Here is a 16,143-nt window from a genome sequence, read left to right as displayed (position 1 = left end):
GAGTGATAAGAGTTGACAAGGGACATTGAATGCTAGAGTTTGAACAAAATTAAGGGAATTCCTTGAGGGAAGGTCCCACAAGGATATTTTATCCTATTCCATACCGAAATTCAGCCAATGTTGGGAGGGGAATCGATCAAAGGGAGGAAGGTGCAATTTCACTGTGTTAATAAACAAACATCACCTTTGTTATCCTTCTATCAAGTCAGCCTGGAAAAAAAATTAAACAGAAACTTTTCATTGGCTAATTGTAGCTAAGTGGGCCAGCATCGAAAATTGTGCCTTTTCAAGACCTTGAAGCCTATATAATGGAGTCAAGATGGATTCATTTTAAACATTGCCTTTCTACCTAAGAGGGCAGCGAAATATCTTATAGAGGCAGCAAGTTGGCTTATATTTGGGAACATAAGAGAGCAGCATTTCTAGGAACATAGGGGCAGGTTTCCTTAAAATGGTGGGGGGTGGAGGGGGTGAGAATAAAAAACTAGGCATATTTCATGACAACGGGCTTGTCTTTTTGGTGAAATTTAATTTCAGATTGGATGAAGACAAGCAAAATCTAGTTTAAAGTCTCAGAAAATTATGAAGATTACGTAAACTCTTTAAATTTCCTTCCTTTTGTTTATCAATTTTGAGAGCTTAATGGATTTTCTTTTTGTTTTCAAGGTGAGTTGTTAAGGGGAGAAGATAGGAGGGTGAGAGATGGAAATTTGGGACTTCAAGTGGATGCAAGAAAGTGGTTCAAGCTCCGGATTTCAAGAGAGACAGCTCCTTCAAGACTTCAAATGAGAAGGAAGATTCAACATCAAAATCATCGAAGGGCAAATTCAAGTCAAGTAATCAAAATGCAAATTCAGGTCCAGATTACAATAGAGTTAAAGGAAATCAAAATCCACAAGTGAAAGAGATTTATCACCAACTTGTCCTCCGGAAATCCAAGTTTGTTTTGAAGGATCCAAGCTTCATGAAGACTTTACCACTTCGATAAATTCAAGGCAAGATGAAAATTCAAGTTTACTAGTGCACGTTCAAATCATAACAATCTAAAAAATTCCTAAAGATGAAGAAGAGTTGAAACATGAAGCAATTTTGGCATATGCTATCATGTTGAAGAGCTTAACAATGTTGAGTATCAAGAGATATCTTCCCATCATAAAAAAAATTGATGAAGTCTACAAGATTAGGATGATGAGGTGGCACCTAGTTGTCTTCTACCAATCAGGAAATCAAGTTTCAAGAACATCAATCATATTATGCCAAGCATACAATTTTTTCATTGGCTATCAAATATAATGCAATTTTCTTATTGCCCACAGAGTATGCCTTTATGTAACTTGTCATGTTCTAAAGGCAAACTCAGCCTAAAGCCGATCGCGGCCCGAAGGCAATCTTGTCCCAAAGCGGATCTTTGCTCAAGGCAATCTTGATGCAAAGGGGACCTCAATCCATAGGGTATCTTGACCCAAAGGGGAACTTGATCTAAAGGGAAACTCGGTCCGAAGGGAATCTCGATCCAAAGGTGAACTCGATCTGAAGGGGCACTCGACGCGAAGGGGAACTTGGTCCAAAGAGAAACTCGGTCCGAAGGGAGTCTCGACCCAAAGGGGAACTTGATCTAAAGGGGAACTCAATCCAAAGGGAATCTCAACCCGAAGGAAGTCTCGATCCAAAGGGGAACTTGACCCGAAGGGGCAAGCGATCCGAAGGGGATTTCGACCCAATGGCAATTGCTTCGATACCACTGTAATGTTCTAAAGGTGAACTCAGCCTGAAAGTGATTGTGGCCCAAAGGCAATCTCGTCCCGAAGGGGATCTCTACTCAAGACAATCTAGATTCGAAGGGGAACTTGATCCAAAGGGATTCTTGACCCGAAGGGGAACTCGATCCGAAGGGAAACTCGGTCCAAAGGGAGTCTCGATCCGAAGGAAATCTCGACTCAAAGGGGCAAGCGATCCGAAGTGGATCTCGACCCAAAGGCAATTGCTCTGATACCACTGTAATGTTCTGACCTTGCAGTAGGGCATTCATACAACAAACAGTAAGGGATTCATTCGATGCAGTGAGAGACCGTACGATGAGACCAAGAATAGGCCATATGAGAGGGGGAAATAGTCTTGTGGTTGGGTTAAGCTAGCCGTACAATAGGTCTAGAAGGTAATACGATGCAGTTGAGTGAGACCTCAAGGCCGTACGGTATACAAAAGAGGTGATGAGGATAATTGTACAATGATGATCTTGGAGGCCATACGGTGATTGACTTGATATCGTACAGTGAGTAGGGGTGTCCATACTGTAATGAGTTGGGTAGTTTGGTAATTGGACCGCACGGTCATGGACGGAAGTAGAAATAATGTCTAAGATAGACCAAATACCCGCTTGCTAATACACAAAACAAACTCAGGAATTAATGTAATCTAAACACAAATATATTCTAGAAATTATATGACTTGTGAACAACAATGATGCTCTGATCTGCCAGATCTGAGCCAAGAAATACAGAGGGAATAGGGTGAGGGTTGATTCCCACCGAAACTGTCAAAGCCAAGTAGGGAAGATCTTTCACTTCCGAAATGGCAAACAACAGAGAATTCCAACAGGAATTTGCAATACAAAGAAATAATCCAAATCGCCTACCAACTACTACCTACATGTTGTGATTAAATACCCTTCAAAGAGTCTTTCTGAGGGTTTACAAAGATAGCTGACAGTGACACCTACCTATGGAAACAATTATAATAAAGAGACTCTAAGATATACTAAATCTATCGAAACCACAAATACAAATATTATTAACTTGGGCACCATATTAATTAATTAAAGTAACTAATTAAAGGTCCTTTTGTTAAATTATTTAAATTCTGGGACCATTTAATTAATTTAATTATTACATTAAAATTTGGGGACATGACATAACTAGTTGACAGTTTGGCAGCCCTAATTAGGGTTTATAGGTGTAAATCTTGGTCCTTGATCTTGAATCAATCTTGGTCCTTCATTGTAATTGAACAGTTGTAAAAGGCCAAGACCTTCTCATTTGTAAGGGGCTAGAAAGTTAAATTGTAGAAGCATTAGAGAGCTAGAAGTAGAAATAGGTTGGCTAAGGGGCAGACTTATTGAAATTGTTGCCAAAATGCTATTAAAGCGATTAATGATTAATTGTTGGTTTTTATGGCGAATTACTTAATATTGCTTTGAAGTGTTGCATGGTTTCTTCAATCCCTCCCTTGTAATAGATTTCCTTTCATGTTGTTTAGAAATAATTTAGTTGAATAAAAAAAAATTGTGGGTGCTTGCTTGCAAGATTCAAATAAAACTAGGCCACTAGCCTCTTGCTGATTGTAAGTGTGTCTTGTGTGGTGAGCTAAAGATTGTACTCAACTTCAACTGATATTCAATCTTTCATTTGCATCCATTCATGGGACTCAAGAGGAGATATTCATTTGAAAATCATTTGAATATACCTCAAAAGCTTGCACTAGGTGGGTGGAGTCACTAACAAGATTGCTTCTACTAGAGTCCAAGTTCATCCATACTTCTTTTCGTTCCTAGCTACAAGTAGAAATAGAAGTTAGGTTTAGGTTAAAGTTGAAAGTTCAAGAATTGGAAAATCAAAAGCTATATTTTCATTAGTGATGCTAGAGATGTGCAGATATTTATTTACAACTACCACACTTCAAATGAAACCAGATATGCATCCTATTTTTTTCCATTGGAGAGAATGATTGAGTTGCAAGAGTCCTTGCAAGTCATATTATGACGGCACAATGGAACCAAGGGGCCAAATCCAGAACAAAGCAAGGAAGAAGGGTGAAGAATACAATTAATTAAGTGACGCTTTCGGAGTGATGTGAAATATATGTTACTAGGAAACATGTCTCCACCCCTAAACCCCTGGTTTCAAAAACGGGGACAATTTTGAGGACAAGGGGAAAGTTGAGGACATTTCCAAGCCATATCCAATTAGCTCAAAAATTGGGAACCCTTTCCAAAAACTTAAGAAACGGTCAACAGGTTTCATATGGGTGTTGACTGTCATGGGGACAGCTAGGGACAACCGAGCCATCCCCCAACCGTCTCGAGGACGGCTTGAGGTTTTTGACAGCCAAAATGCCATTAACAAAAAAATTATTAATAAATTACAATTGTTTATGGTCATTTGCAAGCCCCACGCGGATAAGGGTTAAGAAATAATAAAATAACATTACTACGTATTATATGTTAACTTTGTAACATTATAACTAATCATATTTGAGATTTTTTATTTTCTATTCATTTCTATTGAGACACAAGCTACAAGGTTTGGATGCACAGTAGAGATAGTTTGCAAATAGGGTTTAGGAAGAGGTGTTCTGAATTTGACATTTCAAACTTAAGAGTGTTTTGCTATATCATATTATATGATCACTAATAGTTGATACATTGGTGAAACAATAATTAAATCTTGAATTTGATATATGAATTTATGATATGATACATTAAGTTTTAACTTTTCATTTTATTTAACTTGAAACTTGCAGCCTTTTGCGTATTTTGAGATATGATTATGATATGAATCTATGATACTTTTCATTCTCTCATTTAATTCCTATTCTATAATGATTCAACTTGACAATTTTGAATTATGCTATGATGAATGTTACAAGGTTATGAATTTCTAAGATTCATGAATATATTTGAAAATTCAGACTTCTCTCTCTCTCTAGTCAACCCCTATTTTGTCAAAAAAAAGTCTCAAAAATCCGTTTTGTCATCCCCCATCTTGGAAACTCGGGGTAGCATAGCAAAATATATAGTCACCATTATTACTCCAATTGTCCAAGGCAATCGAAAGGGGATGTTGATGCACCTTGTAGAGGTGTATGAGTTCTTTGATTTTATGCATGACAAAGTGGGGGCTACCATGCAAGAGGACCCCACACTATCATTCTACAATGAGCACATTCAGCCAATCATTCATTGGAGATGGAAGAAGCTCAACACTCCCTCGTAGATGGTTGCCTATGAATTGAATCCCAAGTGGTACAAGCATGGGCTCGGTAAGAGTTACACGGTAAAGGCAAGATTTTTTAGGGCCATCAAGAATATGTATGATTATGTAAAGGCCTATCAAGGTTTTCATTGAATGGACCAAACTTTCCACTCCTAGGGGTTATTCTAAAATGGCCAAGATGGATATGGCAATTATGGCATAGGAGAATCAAATCTTGTAGTGTAACTACAATGGATTGCATTCTTTGACAACCACTCTAACCATTCGATTGATATCTCAAGTTGCTAATTGTTCAATTGCTCTAACGAATTGATCTACTTATAGCAATTCACTCTCTATGAGGAAGAGACTTATCTCTAGGAGAGAAAAGAAGCGTGTGGCTATACAATGTTTTACATCAGGTAGACCATAAGAAACTTGTGTATAAAGAGAATCCAACACCATGATCGGATATAGAGCCAAATGAGGCATCACAAATTAATGAGGATGGCAAAATTACAAAGCCAAAACTAGTTTGTATTAATTTCACGGAGCGTGATCATGTTGAGTCTTATAGTTCCAGTTACGAATTTGAGGGTAATTTGGATGATGAACTTTGAGATGATTAGAGACCTCTCTTCACTAGATTTTGATATTTTCATGTCATTGTAATCATTTTTATGATATCTTGGATATACCATCTACATAGGGTGAAATGGTTGTTAATGATAGATTGCCACTTCACCACCATACATTTGAAAGGGGGTCCTAAAATGTGACCCCCCAAAAGGCTTAAATTTGATTAGCATAACCCAAATAGATGAAGGGGTACTAATACATGATCTAGGTCTTTTGGTGATGTTAATTCTAGGATCTCTTTTGGGGCCTTTATGTTTACCCTATAAGTCTACAGAAAGAGATGTGAAATATATGCAAGGAAAGCAAAGTACACACTCATTCAATGATAAACAGCAAGATAACATATCTAGTGTATCAAAGTAAGCAGTTATGAAAGGAGAGGAAAGATGCACTCACCTTGAAGGTTAGTAGAGGACGCCACTACAGATCTGTAGAAACCCTATCAGACTGTACTGAAACAAGAAATGAACAAAAATCTAGAAACCTGAGAGTTGAACCTTTCTGCTATGAAAATATGAAAGCTACAGGAACAAGTCGAACATGAGGTGACCTATAACGTTATAGGTTGAACTTGAGGTAACTTATACCCTAGAGGGCTAACTCTGAGGTTTCGGGGCTATAACTGTAACTGCACCTTTGGATCTACCCTCCTAAATCCATATCTACACCTGCACCAGCAGACAAGAAAAGGGCAAAATTGTTGGGGGAAAGGCACTTGCCTTGGAAGTCCCCGTTGAGGAATTAACCTTGAAATGAAATAAGTATGTAAAACAAGATAAAATGCAAGTATTACCTTTCTTGTCAAACTCTTGTGGATGGATCCAAATAACTTATATCTACAAAGATGTATACATACTTGAATTGTATGTTGAACGTAAGCATGTAGAATATAGGATGTCCTCACTTATTAAATAGATAGGCCCAGATCACGTACAAATGTTTAATATGCTTGAATGTAAGAAAGAAGAATGGATGTAGATCTCCTACCTTTATGGCCTCCTTTCATAGTGATTTTGCGATCAATTTTTGCAAGGACCGACTCCATTGTGCAGGAAAAGGGAAATGGTTTGCGTCAAGCCCCGAAATTTAAAGAATTTAAAATGCATAGGTATTCATCACCTTAAGTGCAACATATGCACGTGTAGGTCATAGTGACTTGTACCTAGAAGGGTTAATTCTGAGGTAAATAATATGGGATCCGAGGAGCGTATGAAATTTTGGGGAAAACAAAAGGATAAGCTCAAAAATCAAGTATAAGGACTAAAAGGGGGTAAAAAAGAAAAAGAGAATTGGGTAAATGGACGGATAAATGGGAAAATGTGCATAGTGATTAGAGCCAACTTAGAGTTTGAGCAAGATCACAGAAAAAAAAAGGATCTTGATATAATAAATGTCAATTAAGTGCAATGTGAGATCCAAATATAAGAAACACACTAACGAGGGCTAAAAAGGCCCCAAAAAACACACAAAGTAAGTGCTTACTTTATAAGACTATACACCATTATTCTCCAATTTGACATTTTCATTGTCAAAATTTAGTATAGTTTAAGTATTTTAGTATTTGATATTTGATATTCAAGTATTTTAGTATTTAGCATTTACAATTTCAAATTTGCCAATATCTCATTTGAAAGATTCATTTTCCAACTACCATATATGTATATGTTGTCCCCAATGCAACACAGGGACTCGCACCCCCTCCCAAATCTCGAAGTACCCATCCTCGAGATGTCCCCGCACTAGGTACTTCAGTACCCAAGTACCCCCAGCTCCACCATTCCACAACCATGCCACCATTGGGATTGGTACTTGAATTTCTATTTGAATTTTGATTTTTGAATGTTACTATTTGGGTATGTAATATGTCACTATGTTGAATGTTCAGTGGTTCTACTTCATGTTGCAATTTTTCTATGTTCAAGCATTTTAATTTGGTATGTTCTGTTGAAACATCATTTCATAACTAGCATTTCAAGTTCTATATGTATACTATATAACACCCCTCCCTGCCCCATCCTCCCCTTGTCGATGTCCTGTTGTCATCCCGAAAATGAGGCCCATTTTCCCCACATCCCAAAAACTCGTCTTGGCGCCCCGACGTACCCCAGTACTAGTGCTACATTGGTTGTTCCCAAACTTACACTTGGTCCCCATGTCCCTATACCACCCCATCAAGAAATTTGGTGGAACATCGATTTATACCCCACCCCAATTGCTCATTTGAAGATGAGCAAGGTGTGTGTGGGAGAAACCCAAAGGGTAGAAGACTTAATAGAGAAAACAAAATTCTCTATTATTTAATACAGGGCTCTCCCTTCCTCAATCCAACATATGTAAAGTTAGATGAACTGCACTTTGTTGGAATGCCAAATGGTTGATTCAACTCACAATCAAATAGGAAAGTATTGTCATATATCCACTTACCTTTGGGAAATGTTAGGGTTATGGGATGGGAAAATGGCCAAATAAGCTCTAGCTAAACTCTTTATTGACAATTTCTTTAGCATAGATTTCAATCTTAATTTATTACTTCAAAAAAGCATTAAAAATGTAAAAACATTCTTCAAAATACAATGGATCCATTTTGGATTATGTGAAATATGTCAAAAAAATTAAAGTATACCTACAAGGAAGCCATTGAGAAATGGCATGCCCTAGCAAAAGCCCCACCTAAACCAACATGGGATCAAAACTAGGCATAAATTAAGTGCAAATACAACGCCTACAAAGTACAAACTAGCAACACAGTTTATTTCCAATGGATTTCTTAACGATGAAGCACCAGCAACATGGCTTATGTTTAGCATGTTCCTTTGTGATGAAAATACCTAAAAAATCATTACTTTTTTGTTAAATGGGTTTCATTATGATGAAGACCACCAGCAACAAAGCTTATGTTTGATGTGTTTCTTTATGGTGAAGATACCAAAATAGGCAATACTTTTTTGTTAATGTGTTTGTAGGTTTATTTAGGACTTTGGACTAACACTACATAACACATTAAACCTTCGAATAAAAAAAAACATTTCACACAGCCAAAGGTATACTTTAATCTCAATTTTTATTTGTTGTTTCTGTACTTTCAAAAGTTTGTGAGAGCAGGGTACTTAATCTCATTTTATATTTGTCATTTTGAAAAATCATGTGTTTATGTGTGCAAGGTTTGCACTAAAAGTTATAGTTTTAATTGCAATTTAGCTTATCCAATTAATTTCATACCCTAGAGTAGGAAATCTACATACCATGTGCTGAAAGTACCATTGTATCAAAGCACTATTGCTGAGATCTTTTAGGTTCATGGGTGGACTTTGCTGCTAACAGTGATAGGGAGTTGCAAAAAGATGTTTTTGTTTTACATCAATGATTGAAGTATCCTGTGAAGAGAACACGGGAAATGCTGAGCAAGGAACAGTGAATCACCATTTCAGATTGAACTTTAAAATCATAAAGAAAGCAACCGTCATGGGGCAAACACCAAATTTCTTGTGGAAATCCCTCAAATTAAAAACCTACAAATACAATAGCTTTCATTAACAAAATAGGCACCAACCCAGATTACATTAGCAAGCACCAACTCTCCGCAAAGCACCAATTCCAATCAGCTTAGGTACCAACCTCAGTTTGAGCACCAACCAAAATATAAACTCAATAATACTTCACAAAATGAACATTGCCTCCTAAACAAGCTTGAATCAAGGCTATCCCCCCTTTTAAATCTTAAAACAAATTGCTGCCTTAAAAACACTTCCCACCACAATTAGTTTCTTCACATCTTTACTTCATACTCAATGGTGGTTCCTCCAACTAATGACTAAGATAACTGTTGTGAGGGTTTCACACCATCGCCCATTAGAAATGGGGACCCCTCTTTTTGCTTTAGCGAGTAGGAGTCGTCGTCTTAGTGTTGTGATGTGGAGCCTAAAAGACTCAGAGGTTAATTTTCCCCACTTTATTCGGCGTGGTTTCCCCCCAAGTTTTACTAAGGGGAAATTGGGTCAGCACCCCCAAGCTCTAGTAGTAAAGGGGCAATGCCCCTTGCGGGTTCCTAGGGCAGCACCCTAGGCGGGATCAAGGGGTAGCACCCCTTGCGGGGTCCTGGGATTAGTGGCCCCAGGAGCGCTCCCTGTCATGATAAAGCACGGAATCGAGAACCCAAAATGAATTTAATATTGTTAAAGGTGTTAGGAGTTATATGTTTTCTATTGGTCGCCTTATTCTAGTCCTAATTTTGTAAGCGGCAAAATCTTGTATAAAAAGGCTTAAGGTTGGGGATTTTAATTTTGTATGATGAGATAGTAGCTTCTTGCGGCAATATTGAGTTGTAAGGGATTATGGATTGTAATCGGGTTGTAATCACTAGATAATAAGAATATTGGACTCATTGTTTTGTGGACGTAGCCCAAGGATTGGGTGAACCACGTTGAATCTTAGTGTCTTGTGTTCTCTTTTGTTCGATTCATTATTTTTTGATATTGGTTATCTTTGCATGTAATCGTTATTTATGTCTCATTAATCCTATCACTTAGGTGGTTTTAGTTGGCAACATTTTAAAGTCTCCAAGTTCAAGGGCGAGTTTGAGCAATTTTGGCTTGCTAGGATGTAATATTTTTTTGCATTTGTTTGAGGGTTTTGATGTCCTTTTGTGCTATTTTCATAGCCTAGTTCAGTGGAAGGGTATAGTTTTGGTCCAGGTGAGAAAGGTTTACATGCATGGGAGATGGGAGAAGGATTGTGCGCAAATTTAGAAATTAGTGGAAATCCTCTAATCACGGGATTTCCCCTGTGGAAATCCTCTAATCAGAGGATTTCCACCAGCTATAATTTCTCCCCAAAACTTCAAGATTTTTGCCTAGGACAAAGAGACGTAGGTGCATTTTTAGTTGCGAGAGGTCCTTACTAAGGTAGCAATCTGATTGATCCAATGTTAAAATGATGAAGAAAAGGCAAAATGGTAATTTTCTGAAGGATAATTGTCGCAATCATGTATGGAGGAAATCCTCTAACCGGAGAATCCCACCCTAGAAGTTCTCTCATTAGGATTTCCACCCTTCTCATTAGCTCAAAATCGATCCAAAATCATACCAAGGCATAGCAACTTGAAAATGAATAGCATGAGAGGTACGAGATAGCGAATTTTGGGCATCTAAGTGGCAAAATCATGTTTCATGGGAATTTCTAACCGGAGGAATCCCACTAGGGAAATTCTCTCTCCAAAGGATCCTCTTAAGCCTAAACTTCCACTGCCCTCTTAAGAACTCAAGTTGAGTATTGGGTCTAAGGCGTGAATCCAACATCAAGAGGGAAAATGAAGCGAAATTTGTCATGAAGAGGTAAAAAATGGGATAAGTTTTGATAATGGTATTTCAAGGAAATCATGCTTGGTGAAAATCCTCCAGCAAAAGGATTCCCACCACCTTAATCCTCTCAAACCCAAATTCTCTCTTTTCACTTTGCACCAAAATGGATTTCAAACAAGTGTTAGAGGTGAGGAATGTTGAGTTGAAGTGAAATTGATTGGCAACGATAAAGTTTTGCAAAGATGTAAGGCAATGAAGCACTAAGTTAACTTGGTGGAAATCCTCTGAGCTTATGATTTCCACCCACAGATTCCTCCCATGTCAAGAATTCCACCCCTTTCATTTTTTTTTAATTCTAATCAAGAGTTGGAGATGAAAGGATGCTACAAGAAGAGATTTAATGATATAACAAGAGAAAGGTTGAAATAATTAAAGGAAAATGATAAATCGTGTTTGGTAGATATCCTCTCTCTAGAGGATTTCCACCACATTAATCCTCTCACACCAAAATTTTCTCCCTTGTTACTTTTTGTCGAAATTGACTCCAAGCAAGTGTAAGAGGTGCAGAATTATGAGTTGAGGCGAAATTGATTGATAATAAGGGAATTGCTAAAGAGGAAGCTAAATCATGTTTGGTGGAAATCGTCTGACTAGAGGATTCCCACCATGGAAATCCTCTCTCCAGAGGTTTTCCACTACACTAATCCTCTCAACTTTGAATTTCCCCCTTTCCCTTTGGCCTTATTTTCCTCATGCAAAATGAAAGACAAATCAAATGGGTAAATTGAAAAGTTGTAGAAGAAAGCAATTTTAACGCTAAGTAACTGAAATTGGGATGAATTTTTTTTATCATGCTTGGTGGAAATCCTTTGACTAGAGGATTCCCACCATGGAAATCTTCTTGCCTTAGGATTTCCACACAAGAACCTTTCTTCCAATTCTCTAGAAATTGAAATACCCAAGCCATTGATCATTTCAAGAAGATTGAAAGGCTTCAGTCTTGAATAAGAGAAATCCATTTTATTCATATTTATGTGAATTTATTTTCAATTTTCTTCCGTGAAATTAATGAAGCTTTCTTTTTTGTTTTGAAAGGTGAAAGATGAAGATCATGTCAAGACTGAGCTTGAGATTTCAAAAGGAGAATCAAGTAGATGCTACAAGAAGGTGGCCCAAGCCCAAGGACTCAAGTAAGAAGGAAAGATTGATGTTCAAGCTCTGAACTTGCAAATTTAGATTGAAATCCAAAGGAAATTCACAAAATCACAAGAGATCCAGCTACATGAAGACATATTCCAGGAGAATCAAGAAAGATCAAGTTCATAGGTTCATGAAGATTCAAGTTAATTCCATGAGGAAATTTCGAAGGATGGCAAAAATATCAAATGTTGAGAGATACTATCTAACAATCGAGCATAACATAATTGCAATTTGAACAAATACCTTCTACAAGCCAAGACTCCAAGCACAGGACAAGGATGATGAGGTAGCAATTGTTTGTCTCCTCTAATTAGAAATTTTCAATTTCAAGCACAGTCAATCACATGTCGAGTGTCCTATTTTCTCATTGGTTGAAAAAACCTTTGTAATTTTCTTATTAGCCCATGAATCGATGACTTCATGTAATTGGTTGTAAGTTTGGCAACCCTAACTAGGATTTGTGGGAAGAAATTCAGCCCTTGATCTTGAATCAATCTTGGTCCTTCGTTGTATTGGAACTACTCTAAAAGGCCAAGGCCTTTTCATTTGTGATTCATGAACTCGGGAGATTAGAGTAGGAGAGAGCTATTAGTGTAGGAGAGTAGAATAGATTAGCTAAGGGAGAGACTTGATTGCTATAATGCTTTTCAAAGTAATTGTTAGTTCATTGTTGGTTTTTCATTGTGAATTACTTAATATTGCTTTGAAGTGTTCCATGGTTTCCTTAATCTTTCACTTGGAGTAGATTTCTTTTCATGTTTAAGTAGTTCAGTTTAATGGAAGTTGTTGTTGATGTTTATTTGCATGACTCAAACAAATCCAAGCCACTAGGCTCTTCCTGATGGTTGGAGAGCCTTGTGTGGTAAGCCTATGATTAGATGTACTTAGCTTCAATTGATGTTGAAGCTTTAGTTTGCATCCATTTAATGGGATTGGAGAGTAGATATTGATTTGAAAATCATTCGAGTGTTCCTTAGAAGCTTGCACTAGGCAGGTGGAGTCGCTGGCAAGATTACATCTAGTAGAGTCCAAGTCATCCAGGATTCCTTGCATTCACAGTTAGGAGTAGAAGCCAGCCAATTTGAGTTTGAGTTATAGTAAAAAGGTTTGAAGATCAAAACTATATTTTAATTGCACGTTATAAAGCCAAATCTATAAGAGAAAGAGTTGATATCCATTGAATGAATAGCATAAGTCCCTTTGTGATAACTAGCATACCACATCATAAAACTAAGTTAAGTCCACAATTAACAAGGAACCTTAAAGTCATTTCATGATCTTACATTACAAGCTTAGCATGAGAGATGACCTTATATCAATAGAGGATTGACTACTTGATGTTTCATCTCAAAACACTGGGTATTTGATTTTTCATGTTGTAGTGGAATTAAACTCACATCAACAATAACCCTAAAGATTTGCCTTCTCTTATCCACAAGTATCTAAGATTAGTGGCCAATTGACAAGTACTAAAGAAATGAGCAAATTCTTCTCTTCAAGATCTGTAGGACCTCGAGCTGACCCTTATGCAATGTTGTCAAATTCAAAACAAATAACATTGGGCATTACCCTCTAATAGATGACTTGCAATAGATTACGTCAAAACACCTATGGAACACACTTCAGAATTGGCACTACTCCGACGCCTTATGCAATTTAGAAACACCTAAGAGGAAAACATATTCTGAATCTACTCTTACAAACAAGAAAGTAAAGATGATTTGATGAATGAATTTGTTCTGAAAATGAATAATGCCTTGCATAGATCAGTGCTTATCCTAGGCCCTGGAGTCAAACATGATTCCATTAGTAAACAAAATATAACTAGTAGATCTTGCTTTGTTAATGCTTGACATTAATAGGTTTGCTCATCTTATTACAAAATTCATCCTACAAATCCAAACTATTCACTCAACATCACTACAAATTGTTTAAGGAAATTTAGTCCCTTCCTTGGAAGGAAGCAGCAAACATTTTAAACTAATCACAAATATCGTACATGAACTAAGACATCTTTGATGTTTTGCCTTCAAATGAAACTAAATGTACAATCATGAAGAAAACTCTAGAACAATATATACTAATTTCATGAACTAGTTACAACTTGTCAATGAAATCACATGTTAACAATAAACAAGTTCTACTCAGGACTTTCAGATTCAGCATTACTTATATGTACAAAAGACTTGAGACTTTAAAACCCCTTTGCCAATCAACCATAATTCTCTCTATAAAGGCAAAGTGCAAAAACAAGCTACCGGTTGATGAGACTTGTCAAAATGATTACATCTTTTAGAATATGCCCAAAGGCATCTTTTCAAAACCATAACAGAAAGAAGCTTCTCCAGTCTCTATAAAACTCTCCTTCACAGAAAACAATGTTTAACCACACTAAAGGATGAATGCAAAATAGAAAGGTAGTGGAGCTAATGAAGCAAAACATATACTACAACTGAAGAATCAATGAAAAGGGTTGATGAAACCGCCAAGCTAGATGTGCATACCTTGCAATCATTGCATACCTTGAGACCACATTTCTTTGAGAAATTAAATCCAACAGTCACATGCTTGGTTTGTGTTTCACATTTTGTAGGCAAACAAAGGAGTATGTTGGCAAAGTATCTAAAACTATTTTTCACCAAATCCATTTGTGTGCCAAAAACCCTAAGCTTTCCCACTGGCCGAAAAGCCCCTTACTCAATGGCTTATTAGAGCATTAACTTTTCCTTTTGTCGAGCCACCAAGTAAAACGTGTGAAGACATCACTTTGGAAACAGATGCTGACTTGGCAATCATTTCAACCAATCAAAACTTGCATAGCAAACTTGGGATCTAATTGGGACAAATGAAACTTCCCAACGAGCCAAGAATAAACCCAACTTTCATCCAATATGTATTACAATAGTGTCTCATTATCATCATCCCTAACAAGCTCGGCAGCTCATAAATAAACTATTATCATTTCGGGCCCACCAAGTAAGCATAACTTCCTAACTCATCAACTCCATGGAGTGCTTTGAAGATCTTGACGAGTCATAGTGCATACATCTTTCATTAGACTCTTGCTTATGTACACTGACACCTACACATTACTTAGGTACTCAAAAGCTCGTTGGGGAATATAAAAGATCTTACTACGCCAACGAGCAGTCCTACCTTTCATCTTTGTTTCTTCATTCGTCCACTTGTTGTAAGCCATCATTTTGCTAAACTCTACCTCGTTGGATTGACACTATGTTCCTCAACATACTTGGGAGCTTGGTAGGAAGAGAAACTTCCTAATGAGTAAATGTGCCCCTTTTAAACTTTCTTCCACTGCATACTCATTAACTCATTGGAATAGTTGGAAGTTCTCAACAAGTCAACATGCAACCACAAGTATCCTCATTTCATTTGTCATGTCACAATTTGCAAATAATTGAACAACCAAGAAACCTTTAACAATCTTCTTAGTGAATCAATTTAAACACCTTAGGCCCACCATGCATATCAACTTTTCACTTTAGCTCGCCAGTGGCCCATTACACTTTAGGGACCTTGACAAGCGACTGAGTTGCCAAATTTTACCGAACCTTAATCATGTGGATGTACACCTCAACATATTTAAAAGCTCGACAACTCTACAAGAGAAGTGACACATCATAACAAGTCAACGAGCAAGCCCAACCTTAATATTTGTTGTTTAACTTGCTTGCTCATTGAAACATTGAAAAAAATTCAACGAGTTGCCACACTCATTTGTTCTCAACAACCTCTGTATCATACTCGGCAACACACTAAGGGTGAGGGGGACTGTAGGATCTATTTTTGTGGAGTGGGTGGTCCTATGAAACCAAAAATAAGGTTGCTACGGATTAATTGGAATCTTCTCCTTAAATGTAGGAGCCCCTACTTTTTAGGGTGAAGATTTAAGCGGGTGGAAAAGATGGCGGGCTAAAAATTGCCCCACCAGCTTAGGCTTTTCTTGTGCCACTTAATCATATACCAATTTTCAACTTTTATCAATAAAAATTTTTAACATATTTATTTATTTAGTG

At 37.2% G+C, this 16,143-nt stretch overlaps 1 protein-coding gene across 6 annotated transcripts in view; it reads right to left on the bottom strand.

Annotated features, from left to right (window-relative positions):
- LOC149556878 (transcription elongation factor SPT6-like) overlaps positions 1-16,143 on the bottom strand; it is an 87,726-nt gene that overhangs the window by 25,179 nt on the left and 46,404 nt on the right. Inside the window, exon 1 of one of the 6 annotated variants that reach the window (XM_089831495.1) lies at positions 8,852-8,885. The exons of the other annotated variants lie outside the window; for them this stretch is intronic. Coding sequence (XP_089687621.1) covers positions 8,852-8,870 — 19 coding nt within the window. The 5' untranslated portion in view covers positions 8,871-8,885. Of the gene's footprint in view, positions 1-8,851; positions 8,886-16,143 lie in introns of those variants that run through there. 6 annotated transcript variants of the gene reach the window in all.

The sequence above is a fragment of the Cupressus sempervirens genome, chromosome 5 (assembly GCF_028749045.1).
Source record: "Cupressus sempervirens isolate cs-2001-9-10 chromosome 5, ASM2874904v1, whole genome shotgun sequence".
NCBI lineage: Eukaryota > Viridiplantae > Streptophyta > Pinopsida > Cupressales > Cupressaceae > Cupressus > Cupressus sempervirens.
The sequence above is the reverse complement of the archived record's forward strand: the minus strand, read 5'-3'. Positions and strand labels throughout refer to the sequence as shown.